This window comes from Alexandromys fortis, unplaced genomic scaffold (assembly GCF_014885135.2).
Source record: "Alexandromys fortis isolate MF-2015 unplaced genomic scaffold, M_Fortis_MF-2015_v1.1 scaffold_203, whole genome shotgun sequence".
NCBI lineage: Eukaryota > Metazoa > Chordata > Mammalia > Rodentia > Cricetidae > Alexandromys > Alexandromys fortis.
Window position 1 is genome coordinate 862222 of NW_026068080.1, and position 12802 is coordinate 875023.

The 12802-nt window shown below is 38.7% G+C and overlaps 1 protein-coding gene across 3 annotated transcripts in view; it reads left to right on the forward strand.

Annotated features, from left to right (window-relative positions):
- The window catches only part of Adam28 (ADAM metallopeptidase domain 28), a 55568-nt gene that overhangs the window by 25010 nt on the left and 17756 nt on the right, over positions 1–12802 (forward strand). For all 3 annotated transcript variants that reach the window (XM_050121869.1, XM_050121871.1, XM_050121872.1), the window contains exons 12-15: positions 1116–1293; positions 2837–2926; positions 4894–5089; positions 11263–11365. In XM_050121869.1, the coding sequence (XP_049977826.1) occupies positions 1116–1293; positions 2837–2926; positions 4894–5089; positions 11263–11365 (567 nt within the window). The remainder of the gene's footprint in view (positions 1–1115; positions 1294–2836; positions 2927–4893; positions 5090–11262; positions 11366–12802) is intronic.

Here is a 12802-nt window from a genome sequence, read left to right on the forward strand (position 1 = left end):
ACAAAGGTCTGCACCAGGTCCTCTGTATATATATTGTACCTTCCAGTTTAGTGTTTTTGTAGATTCCTGAGTGTACAAATAATTGGGTCTTTGATTCATGTGCCTTCTCTTGGGCTCTTTTCCTTCTATTGGTTTATCCTGTCCAAATTCAATGTGATAGTTTTGGCTTTGTCATATTACATTTTATTTTGTATATTCTAATATTTAATATATTCTAATATTAAATCTTGGAAACCTGTTACTTTCTAATGAGAAACAGAAAGTGAGTGGGTCTGTGTGGGATGGGCATTGAAGAGGAAATGGGAAGAGTAGAGAAAGGGGAAAACATGAGCAGGATATATTATGTGAGGAAAAAATAATCTATGTTTAATAAAAGAAAAAAATAAGGAACTTCATAGAGGAAAAAATGGGAAAGATATTTATATCCCTATGTTTCTGAAAAAATTTCCAGGTAGTCTTATCTAATTCTCTATCTATCTATCTATCTATCTATCTATCTATCTATCTATCTATCTATCTATCTATCTATCTTCTTATCTATGCATATGTGTATTTATATATGAATATACATACATGCATATAAGTTTATATATATATTTCTTCTTTTCTGTTCTTATTTTTCTGCCAACTCTATTATTAAGTTATTTTTTATACTCCTTCCCCCCAAAGAACCTGAATTCCCCCCAGTTACACATTTAGTATCATTTCTCCCAGATATTATTGCATATTTAAGGCTCACCTTCACTTATAAAATGAAGAGAATATCAATGGTACTTACCTAAGGGAATATGATTTATGCATAAAATTGGACTGTTTTCCATAATGATCCAGGAACAAGAGAGACTACATGAGCTGGCCAAGAAGCATTTTTGTTTTCATTAAAAGTGGTCAGTATGCTATACTTTGAGAACAGTCATATTTACCCACTAGGCTGAGATATTAATGTCCACACAAGTGGGTGAATTTAGAAATTTAGATGTTTGCTTAACTTAGTACTTGGTCAGTTATTAGATTTGATCTCTGCAGTTATTAGTCAGTATCATTACTGCTAACACCAGTTGTTACTTCCCACAATTAAAGCATGGTGGTACTGCTTTTTCCCTTTATCTACATAGGTTCCATATGCCCACAGACTTCAGTTCCTGCAGCCATGTCAACTATGGGCAGTTTCTTGAAGACAAATTGTCTCATTGCCTCTATAATACCCCATTGCCTTCTGATATCATATCCATCCCGGTGTGTGGCAACCAATTACTAGAGATGAACGAGGAATGTGACTGTGGCTCCCCCCAGGTACTTCTAGCCCTTTGTACAAGCACCTAGTTCATTTATCAGTTGCTGAGAACATAAAGTGTACAAGACTATATCATAAAACTGAATAATTCTTCGGACTTTGGATTGGTATGTATTTTTCAGGTTAGTCTGCCAAGGACTATGTGAATCTTAATATATCTTTATTTTTTCACTAGATCCCTTTCCTTCCTGACTTTGTAGCACCCCTCACCAATGTCTTCATCCCTAGAATTCTGGTTGAAATTCTTCAGGTAGCTTAAACAACTGTGGACCAGTGAGCATCACCTTGGGAGCAGCACTACAGCAGTATTTAGAGAGTGAATCGTTTGCTTTCCCGTGTCCACAGACCTGGCCAGAGCAAGAGGTCTTGCTTTCTGACTCTCACACCCACATCACAAGTCTCACATCTGTCAAGACTCAGAACTTGTTGGCATCACAATCCAAACCCCACCCTACTCTCATCCTATTCACAGGCGGGCCAGAACTCTAAATAGGGTTCTAACCTACCCCCATTTTTTTTTTAAGCACTTAACAGGAGTAATGCGCGATTCCCTCTGGGAACTAGCATTGCAATGACTTCAGAATAAGATTAAAGATTTATTCCTTCTATTCTCAAGGTTAATCTTCCTCTGATGATGGCTTTACTTAATTAAATTTAGGGAAGTAGTTTTAACTCGAAAAGCATTGTAACTCTTGAAGTCTCGCTTTTCAGTAGGAGTCTTGACAGTTACAGTGGAAATTGCCTGAGATTCTAGTTTCTCCAACACCTGTAGGAAAGGGTTTGGATCTTTAAAAAAAAAAAAAAAAAAAAAACAAAAGCCAAAGAAAGTATGATGCTTTCGTGGGTGTCCAACCATTTGACCTTGCAATATGATGTCACTTACAGATATGTTGAGTAACATTAGAATTTATTCTGGGACAAGTACTAGAATTGAATTAATGGCCAAAGTATGTATGTTGATGACTAATTTAATAATATTTAATATCTATATTGAAAATGAAATTAAATTGAAGATGAGATAGAGCCACAACTAATGAGTAAGATTATTTATGTTGGATTGTCCTAAAAAACTATGCTTTTCCTTTTGTTTTCCTTTATATTTTATCAAGAAAAAATAGAACTTATGACTAGTCCTATTAAAGACTTGTGAGGAATGTATTTGTTCAAAAGAATAGAAAGCATATGTCCATTAAAACATATGGGAGACCTTACCCTTTCTGGAGATTGGATGGGGGTGGGGGAAGGTAGAGGGTGAGAAGAGGGTAGGGAGGGGCAACTGGAGTTGGTATGTAAAACTGTAAAACGATGAAAAAATATGAAAATTGGTATGTAAAACTGTAAAACGATGAAAAAATATGAAAATAAAAGTCAGATGCACACAAGTCGTCAGCCGCTCAGACTCTTTCTAAGGTCTGGGCATATCTCTATTTCACTATAGGAAAATTTTAAAAGATGCCAAGTAATGTGTACATGTAGCAAACAAGCTATACATGGAATTGTCCTGAAATAATATGTCACTTTCGTCTGCCTGACATTTCCTAGGAATGTACCAACAGATGCTGCAATGCGAAGAGCTGTAAAATCAAAGCAGGTTTCCAGTGCGCCCTGGGCGAGTGCTGTGAGAAGTGCCAAGTAAGGGTCATTCGTGCCGCTTTTATAACTGTGATTCTTCTTCTGTACTAATGCTGCAGTGACTATGTTAAGTCGCGCAGGCACAGCAGTGTTTTTCCCCCTAGAAAATAATGACTCAATCACTCATTGGGTATTTTTCCAACTCAACCAGTCTCCCAACAACGCAAAGGAGATATTATCTCATTTTTCTTTTGATTGAAAGGAGTCTTAGAGCAGAAAATGTGAAAAAAATAGTATGTCTCCCGTTTGTCACAATCAGAACAGTCCATGAGGGCATTATAGCAAGTGAAAGAAAATAGACTCAGAGAGCCAAAGGCTGTGCGATGGCTTGTAAATGCAGACTCTAAAAAAGTTGACTTTAGGACTCAACGTGTGGTTCAGCTGGCAGAGTGCTTGCCTAGCATGCATGAAGCTCCGGGTTCAAACCCCAATGCAGCATGAGCCAGGTATGGTCAATGGTCATTCATGCCCTTAATCTCAGCAACAAAAGGTAGAGGAAGCAGGATCAGAAGTTCAGAATTATCATTGGCTACATAAAGGAGTCAAGGCCAAACTGAATACACAGATCTCTCTCTCTCTCTCTCTCTCTCTCTCTCTCTCTCTCTCTCTCTCTCTCTCTCTCACACACACACACACACACACACACACACTGAAATGCCACATTGTTCATCTTGAATTCATACAATGTGATTTTTGAGAAATACAAAACATTGTCATTATTTAGGAGACAAATCAACATGGGCAAATATGACCAGCTCCAAGGCCATTGGGAGTTTCCCCTTCTGCTTCTTCTCATGGGTACCCACAACTTCAGGGCTTTCCCTAGAGAGCATAATATCAATGGATGGAACCTACCTGTACTGATAGATCTGTTAATAAAGTGTTTTGAACTTAGTGGTGCTTCTCATATCTTAAATCAGCACCCAAAATTCAAAAACACATTATTTGAATCTAAATTCAAGGGCTCACCCTCACTATATGGAGGAAAAAAAGAGCAGAAATTTATATTGGAGAGACGAGAGAACAGTTCACCTGAAAGCAGTATTTCCGGTGACTGGGAAGCAGAAAGGAATTGATTTTAGGTTTAGATTTAGGCATCGAAAGACAGAATGTCTAACTGATAAGAAAGGAAGGAGAAGTGACTTGGTGTGGTTTGGTATAAGAGAACCAGGCTGATTGGAGCAGTGGGAATTACATTCAGAAGGCCGGTAAACTCTGACTACAATTTTGGTCTGGCCCTGTAACTGGTATTAAAAGAGTGTAAGTTGTTTGGTTCATGAGATGAACAGTGCCTACACACACAGCCGGCAAAGGATAAGCCTCCTCTGATTTGCTGAAGTGACAGAAAAGTTTTTTTTTTTTAATCAAAGTTTCTCTGTGGAAATAAGGGCAAAATTTACAGTACCATTGCAACAGAGTTCACGTAACTAGAGCGTCCTTGGTTATTTCTTTCTTCGCAATGCAACATTCCATAACAAGAGTTGACAAGAAATACCCGAATCTAGAATTAAAAGAAATGAGGAAACTTGATGCCTGGGAAAGTCTTGAGGTATGCGATTCTGGCACTTGGAAGGCTGTCTCCTTTTCCAGCAGAAGGTTCACTTAACCAGCAAATCCTGAAGTTGCCAACTTAAAACTCATAAATCATGACAGAAAGAAGCATTCAACAAAGTGAGACTGGCAACTCTCTGCTCTCCATCTGAGACATTGCCTGGCATGCTTCTTATTTTACTTTATGCTTCTTTAGTATTTGCATTGTAAATTCAAAATATTAATTGCTTAAGGACTCGGAGTATTGGTCAACATCAACACTAATCACATGACAAGGATGTAATGCAAAAACAAATTACAATAATAAAAGAATGTCATGGCCCAGAAGACCAAATGGATTTGCTTATGTTACTCTTGAATGTCAGGACTTGCAAGGGGCAAGGTGACACATATTTTCTATTTTTCTTCTCTTGAAGCTTAAAAAGGCTGGGGTTGTATGCAGGGCAGCAAAAGATGAGTGCGATCTGCCTGAAATGTGTGATGGTAAATCCAGCCACTGCCCAGTCGACAGATTTAGAGTCAATGGCTTTCCTTGCCAAAATGGGCATGGCTATTGTTTGAAGGGCAACTGTCCCACCCTGCAGCAACAGTGCACGGAGATGTGGGGCCCAGGTAAGACACTGTATTTGTTTCTTTTCTTGCTACTGTGACAATAAAGCAAAGAAGAATACTTAAGGAAAGGACAGTTGCTTTTTGTCTCTTAGTTCCTGCAGAAATCCTTCATGGTGGGGAATCTCAGGCTGCAGGAATTTGAGGCAAGTGATTATACTGTATCCCCAGTTGGTTATTCTGTTTCCCCAGTTAGGAAACAGAAGAAGAAGAATGCCTGTGCTCCATTTAGTTTTTCCTTTTTATGCAGTCTAGGACTACAGCTCATGGGATGATGTCACCCAAGGTGGGCTTTCTCTCCTTAGTTAAGCATTTCTGGAAACAGCTTCAGAGATATACCCAGAAGTGTGTTTCCATGGTGAATCTAGCACTTATTAGGTTGGCAATGAAGATTAGCATCACAGTGGCAAGATCCTCTCCATGTCTACATCATCCCAGTGATGATGTTTGGCCTTGACGAAAGGACCAAGCTACCCCATTCTTCCAAGAAATGGTGTCACTTCTCAAAATCAGAAATAAGTGTATTTTCGATTTTTAATTGGAGAGTTTCATACATGAGTATACTGTATTTACATCAATCCCACCCCTTTCCTTAGCTCCTCCCTCCCCCAGCTTGCTCTCAGACTCATGAGATCTTTCTTTTTCTATAATTATTACTGCTAACACACACACACACACACACACACACACGCCATTGACTCTATTTAGTGATGTTCATACATACACATGTGTTTAGAGCTGACCATTTGGGATGGTATACAGGGCGTTCATAGGTGAAGAAAACTGATTCTCCCTCCCTCTCTCCCCAACCATTGGTTCCTGAAAATTTTTATCTAGGGGCATGGCCTGGTGGGTTCTACTATTCCTTTTGTGTGTTGACTGGTGTGATTATTACACAGGTCTTGTTTAAGCAATGGCATTATTGAGATTTCATGGGGTCATATCTAGAAGATGCTATGTTGCAGCTGACATCTTGGTCCTCTGGCTCTTACAGTCTTTCGGCTCTTCTTTCCGTTATGTTCCAGGAGCCTGAGATGTAGGGATTGTACTGTTGATGTGCTAACTAGGGATGGGGACCCCATAGCCATGTATTCCTTGCATTTTGGTCATATTTGGATCTCTTTGGTAGCCTCTGTGTACTGCAAAAAATAAAATAAACTTTAAAAAGCTTCATTGATAAGGGAGTGAGAACAGTTGTTTATGGGTATAAGGATAAATATTTAAAATAAAAGTAGCAACTGTATTGATTAGGAAAAGTGGTAAAAGTAATTTCTCATTTAGTGTCTATGATCTCTCCAGCCATGGGTTATTGGTAGTACCAGCCATGAATTTCCTTGTATTGCACTATTAAATCCATCTAGATAGCTGTTAGTTAACTCCAAGATATAAGTGCCACTATTGCATCACTGGAAAAATAACCACTGGTCATTGTTGTAGTCAAAGGCACAACAGCTGTGCAGAACTAGTCTCCCTTGGCAGCTTGCAAGGTACTTCAGATACTTCTGAGAAGCAATTTTAGATTATAGACACACATGTTGTATAATCTAACTTTAAGATGTGGTGTGTGTGTGTGTGTAATTGTGTCACAATGAGTGATAACACTCATTCACAGGCATCATAGACTATCTAATAATCACCCTAATGACAGGCAGTGCACTCCCTTGGAGGTGTAGCTCATGGGCTGTCCCATAGACAACCTCCCCTTTAAATATCACATGCTTTTATGCTACCCTTGGTTGTCTCTCAAAACTTGAAGGTAAGACATTTTTGCTGAGGACACCACACACTTCAGATCAAGGAAAGTAGAGGAATCAAGCTGGATGCAGGCATATTTTTAAGACCAAATGTTTAAAGATAGCAAATAAAAAGGCTGCTCTAGTGAAATTTTACTTTGAGATTGACATTTTTTTGTTCACCTTTCTGACCATACAGTGTTTGAGACAAGCTTTGCAAAAGTCATTTTTATCTCAGGTTTGAATTCACCTGTGCACACAGGCGTGACAGTGGTGCTGGTGGGTAGGCCATGAGCTCAAGTGGGAAACAAGTAAATGAAGACCCATTGAAGGTGGAAGGGCAGTGAGGGAGCGCGAGAACATTTCAAAGACCATTTTGGTCCACTCAAATTTTAGTGGCCACACTAAGGAAATCATAACACAGGCTTTAAAATAAAATGCACTGGCTGAAGGCTCTAAGATGGCTGGCCTTCCCCTGTAATCAGATTGGTGACTACCCTAACTGTCGTCATGGAGCCTTCATCCTGTACATGATGGAAGTGGATGCAGAGATCTACAGCTAAGCACTGGGCCAAGCTCATGGTGTAGAGTTGAAGAGAGGGTGAATGAATTATATGAGCAAGAGGAGGAGGTCAAAATCATGATGGGCAAATCAGAGGAACAGCTGACCTGAGCTTGTGGGAACTCAAGGACTCTGGACAGACAGCTAGGGAGCCAACATGGGACTGACCTAAGCCTCTGCATCTGGGTGACACTTGTGTAGCTTGGGCCTTTGTAGGGCCCCTAGCAGTGGGACCAGGACCTGTCCCTGTTGCATGAGCTGACTCTTTGGAACCTATTCTCTATGGTGGGATGCTTTGACTAGTCTTGATGCAAGAGGATGGAGCTTGATCCTGCCTCAGCTTGATATGCCATGCTTTGCTGATTCCCATGGGAGGCTTTTTCCATATGAATAGAGATGAGAGGGAGTAGATGGAGTGGGTAGAAGGGAGGTAGAGAGGAGGGAACCAGAGGAGAAGAGAGAGGAGAGACTGTGGTTGGTGTGTAAAATAAATTTTTAAAAAATGATGAATAATAAAAAATAAAATAACATGTGATGTAAAGATATCTATAAACATTAAGCCCAAATTTAGACTGTATTTTTTATTGTAAATTCAACTTTCTAATCAGAGTGTGCTCACTTCTATGAAAAGTATATAAAGATGTTGAACTCCTGGGAAGAAATTGCATACTGCTTATGAGGTATAGGGAGGAAATAGGGCGCCACTGATCAAAGATTACAAAACTCTACAAAATGAAAGAAAAGCAACATTTAAAAAGAAAACACTTATTTGTACTTCCTGGATGACATGTGTATACTGCCATGTATTGGATTGTCATAGCCTGCATGCTTCCAGATTCCCACTTAAGTGACACAGGGAATATTTATTCAAAAAGAGATGAGGCTACATATTCCTAATACAATTTTAATAGTGTTATTGCATGCTAGAAACTTATCATAATTTCTAAAACTAAAGTTCAATCAAAACTGAGACTAGAAAAAAATATCTACAAAATACCCAGAAAATCAAGAGCTTCCAAGAATCCTACATAAGCCCCTCTCTACCTGGCAAGGATAGACTAACAAGCAATCTGAGAAGCAATGCCTCTAAGCCATTGACAGGTGCTCAGTGTGCTGGAGAATGACCTTAGCAATTCTGCTTTTACTTCCTGGGTGCTGGGTTTCTAAACTAAAGGAATTAAGAAAACTGGTCCTACTGGTTACTCTCGGGTATCCTTGTCTAGCTTCCTCAGATGATAAAAAATTGAGGAAAGAAAACCCCACATGTTTAAGTGAAGCTCAACATGTCCCCTTTATTACCTAGTTATACATGAGTATTGACTTCTGTCTGACTCCATCCCAAGTCTTGTCTGGCTCGATTCCAAGTCTTGTTATCTCCTCATTCAGGGACCCAGTACATTTTCTCCACAGTTTATTTTTTTCAGTGCCTGACTTTAGTTGAGGTCAAAATTATCCATAGAATTGATATTAAAAATATTTATTAGGTATTGGATAGAGAAGACCATTATTAAATTGATCATTCAAAGGCAGTCACCATAAAATACTAGAAAAGTAGATTTGTTTTCAAATTCCAATTTTTTCGATTTGTACAAGATCATATTTATTTTAAATTAATCTGCAAAAGGTTGTAAGATGCATTCATAAGAAAAAATCACACTTTTGGGTTCAAGATATTCCTGAAAATCAAACCTCGAAGTACTGGAAATGTGATTTTGTTATAAGTAGGAACTTCGCTATAGTGGGGAAATGAAAATGTCCAACCAATATGGACAAGCCGACTTCACTCCACAGCCCTATAAAGAGCATTAATGAACATAAGTTAAACTTTGACCTTCTGAAGTTATGAGCCAGGAAAGACTGGCTGCAGGTGTTAGGAAAGATGACACAGAGTGTTCACCTACTTTCTCACACTGCTGGAAAAATGTGGATTAGTAAAACGTTTACAGAGATGAAGATTTGGAAAATTGACATACAGCTGAAGACACTGTTTTGCCCTCCTTTTCCCTAGCAGGTGAACTCTGAAATATTTGTCAATGAAAATTTTTCCTCCAACACTGTTTTTTATGGCAACGAGTATTTGAAGAGAAATTTAAAATCCAAGAATAAAGATGGATCAAACACAAAATAATACATTAATCTAACATTGGTCCTGCTTCTTCTTTTGTTCTAAGATTTATTTATTTATTGCACATGAGTGCTCTATTTGCATGACTCCAGGAGAGAAGATCAGATCCCACTATAGATGGTTGTGGGGCACTGAAAATCCAGTGCTCTTAACCACTGAGCCATCTCTCCAGCCCTGTGCTTCTCTTGTACTGTAGAAAGTTTAAAGTCTAGGGAAAGCACAGTGTTACTGGTCGGGGAAAGGTAGATATGAAGGTACTTGATGGTGGGTACAAGAATGATACTTTCAAATATATTAGAATCTGTAACTCAGAAGTTAGGGATTTTGATTATGACGTTTCCTTTACTTGTACATGAAATTACTTGTTCCAGGAATATATCTATATTGCTTTAATAAGGAATTAATATGTTGCTTAGATCCAAATAATCCCAGAAATAGTCACAAAGGTTTTTTTTTATCACCTTGAATGAGTAAAACATGAAATTTGTTAAAAGTGTTTCAAGTATAGAAATCAACATCATATTTTTTTCTTGAAAATAGAGGAAACTCTTCATAAGGTTTTGCTTGTTTTACTTTTGTTAATTATCCCTCAGAGGTTTATATCCAGCTTGCTAGAGTTTAAGAGCTGTTGATCATTGAGTAGGGTAATGAGTCATGGGATGAGGCTGAGGCTTGGGGAGAGGTGGGTGAAGTTGGCTTCTTATATTCCTGTGTGACTTGGGGTGAGTCTCCATTTTCTTACTGATACCTTACTGAGGATGGCAGTAAGAACTCATAGACTACTGAACGGGCCCTGTTCTCAGTGGCTTACACATATCAACTCATTTAATTATCTTATCAAGCCTATGAGTTATGGACTACATCACATCACACACCCTCATCTTATAGATGAGCAAGCTCGGTGGTTAAGTTCGAAGTAGGTCAAGTAGTAGCTAAGTTGTGCTTAAAACCCGAACTCTTAACTGCTGAGCTTTGTGCCCATCTGATAGCTATCTGAGGCTGATTCCATGGAAAGTGGAGGGAGTGCTTCTTGGCACCGTGCTTGGCACACAGGAGGCATTTGGTTAAACATAACTGCTAGTTGTTGTGGCTGCATTTTGTATCTGATTATTAATGCTTGTGGGCCTCTAAAATAATAATGCAATGGCAACATTCTTCTGGCTATGTCTTTTATTTGGATGAAATCTTTTTCAACCCTCAGCAACTCATACAGATATTTTCAAATACCCAAAGAGCAATTATAACAGAATATTTAAAAGACCATTTTAAATTCCACTTAACTCCTCTGACACTAAATTATTGAGGCGTGTGTCTGCAAATTCTCAATAGAAGTATGCCCAAATAGCACAATCCTATATCGCTGATCTCAAAAAGCTAAATACTTCATGCTCTAAAATACAAAATTAATCTGAATGTCGGCATTTACCTATAACACTCATGTAACAGGTTAAAGTTCAGGAACTCTAAAAATAAGTAAAATGACCAACAGCTATGTTTTTAAAGTAGTCATGAAACAGTAAATAAATTTTACTTTTGGGGTGGGTCCTATTCTGTAGCTTTCTCAAGGTATATATGAAAATGCCTCAAAGTATAAAAAATTGCAATCCAGAACATTTCCAATCTCAAGGATTTTGGATAAGGTCTATTCAGTCTGTACTCTTAATGCTAACTTTATATTTTGGTCGTATTATGTAGTACCCCATTTCTTACCTATTTTCTCTTTACGTATATCACATTCATCTGCACCTGATTCCAGGGACCAAGGTGGCAGACCAGTCATGTTTCCAGCACAATGAAGGTGGCTCAAAGTACGGATACTGTCACATAGAGAATGGCACGCACGTGCCCTGCAAAGCAAAGTAAGTGACTGTATTTTTTGAATCTTTCCCCCACAGTCCCCTCTGGTACAACGGCACATTTCCTCCCACGTATCCTGGCTAATTCTAGTTCAAGAGAAAATGATGTCTGGTCTAGAGAGATAGTTCAAAAGTTAAGAGAACTTGCTGCTACATAGAAGACCTGGGTTCAATTCCAGCCCCACATGGAGGCTTCCAACCACCTGTAGCTACAGTTCCAGGGAAATCAGAGCCCTTTTCTGACTTCCTCATTCAAATGATACACATACATACACGCAGGCCAAATGGCCTCTCTCTCTCTCTCTCTCTCTCTCTCTCTCTCTCTCTCTCACACACACACACACACACACACACATACACACTTAATATAAATATATCTAGAAAAGTATTTTAAAAAATACTTTTTCAATCAGATGCATTTCATTATGAGTTTCTGGGTAGAAATTTTATCTACCCAAAGAAACAACAAATATATATATTAAATTTGTCATGACATTTGCATGAGAAAGACTATACTAAGTAATGTGGCGAACAAGTTACCTAAAGTATTCATTTTAATTTCAGTATCGGTATCCTGAAAGAAAGGTACAAAATTATACCAGATAAACTTGAGAATTTTTTTTACATATATGTTCTGCCACTCTAAGATTCAAATTCAACTCAAATATTTTGTTTTTCGATTCAGTTTTAAATATATGCATTAAGATGTGTTTGGGTATGCATATGCCACATATGTGCAGGTGCCCACAGAGGCCAGAAGAGGGCATCATATCCCCTGGAGCCGGAGTTACAAGGGTGTGTCTGGAAACAGAACTCTCATCCTGTGAAAGAAAAGCCCTAGTTGGCTTTCTATGAACAAATAAGTGTCTCTCCTGCCCCCTAAGGTGTTTAATAGTGGATCAAATGTTTCATGCCACTTCCAAATTTTGTAGACAGAATTTGTAACAAAAGGTTGAACAGCAGGAGCAATTTTCAAAGCTTTCCTACTGAACACTGACATTGTTAGATAATTAATATTAACAAATTAGTTGGGTGGTAGAGACCCATTGAGGAGATCTGGGCCTAAAGGGTAAATTTTGTCATATGACTTTTCCTTTATAGGAACGCAGAGCAGATTCAAAATGAAACAGCTATGGAAAAGGCCATACACAGGCTCAGCAAAGTGCTCCATAGGGTGGGAAGGGAGCAGGGCTGGTTCATCACTCCTCTGTAGCCTGCGAGTATTTTCTTTGCCTTGATAGTTGTGTTAACAGAAGATATCGAGTATAATAAGAAACTCAGATATTTCACCCTCTTCCAGAACCATTTAGTCCCATTAAGGACTATTAAAGCCATGGCCTGTGTTGGGCAGTTATCTCCACACTTCCTGTGTCCAGCACCATCCTTACAGGCTTGTCACGAATCAGCCTCTGACTACTGAAGAACACCCAGTGGAGTCTG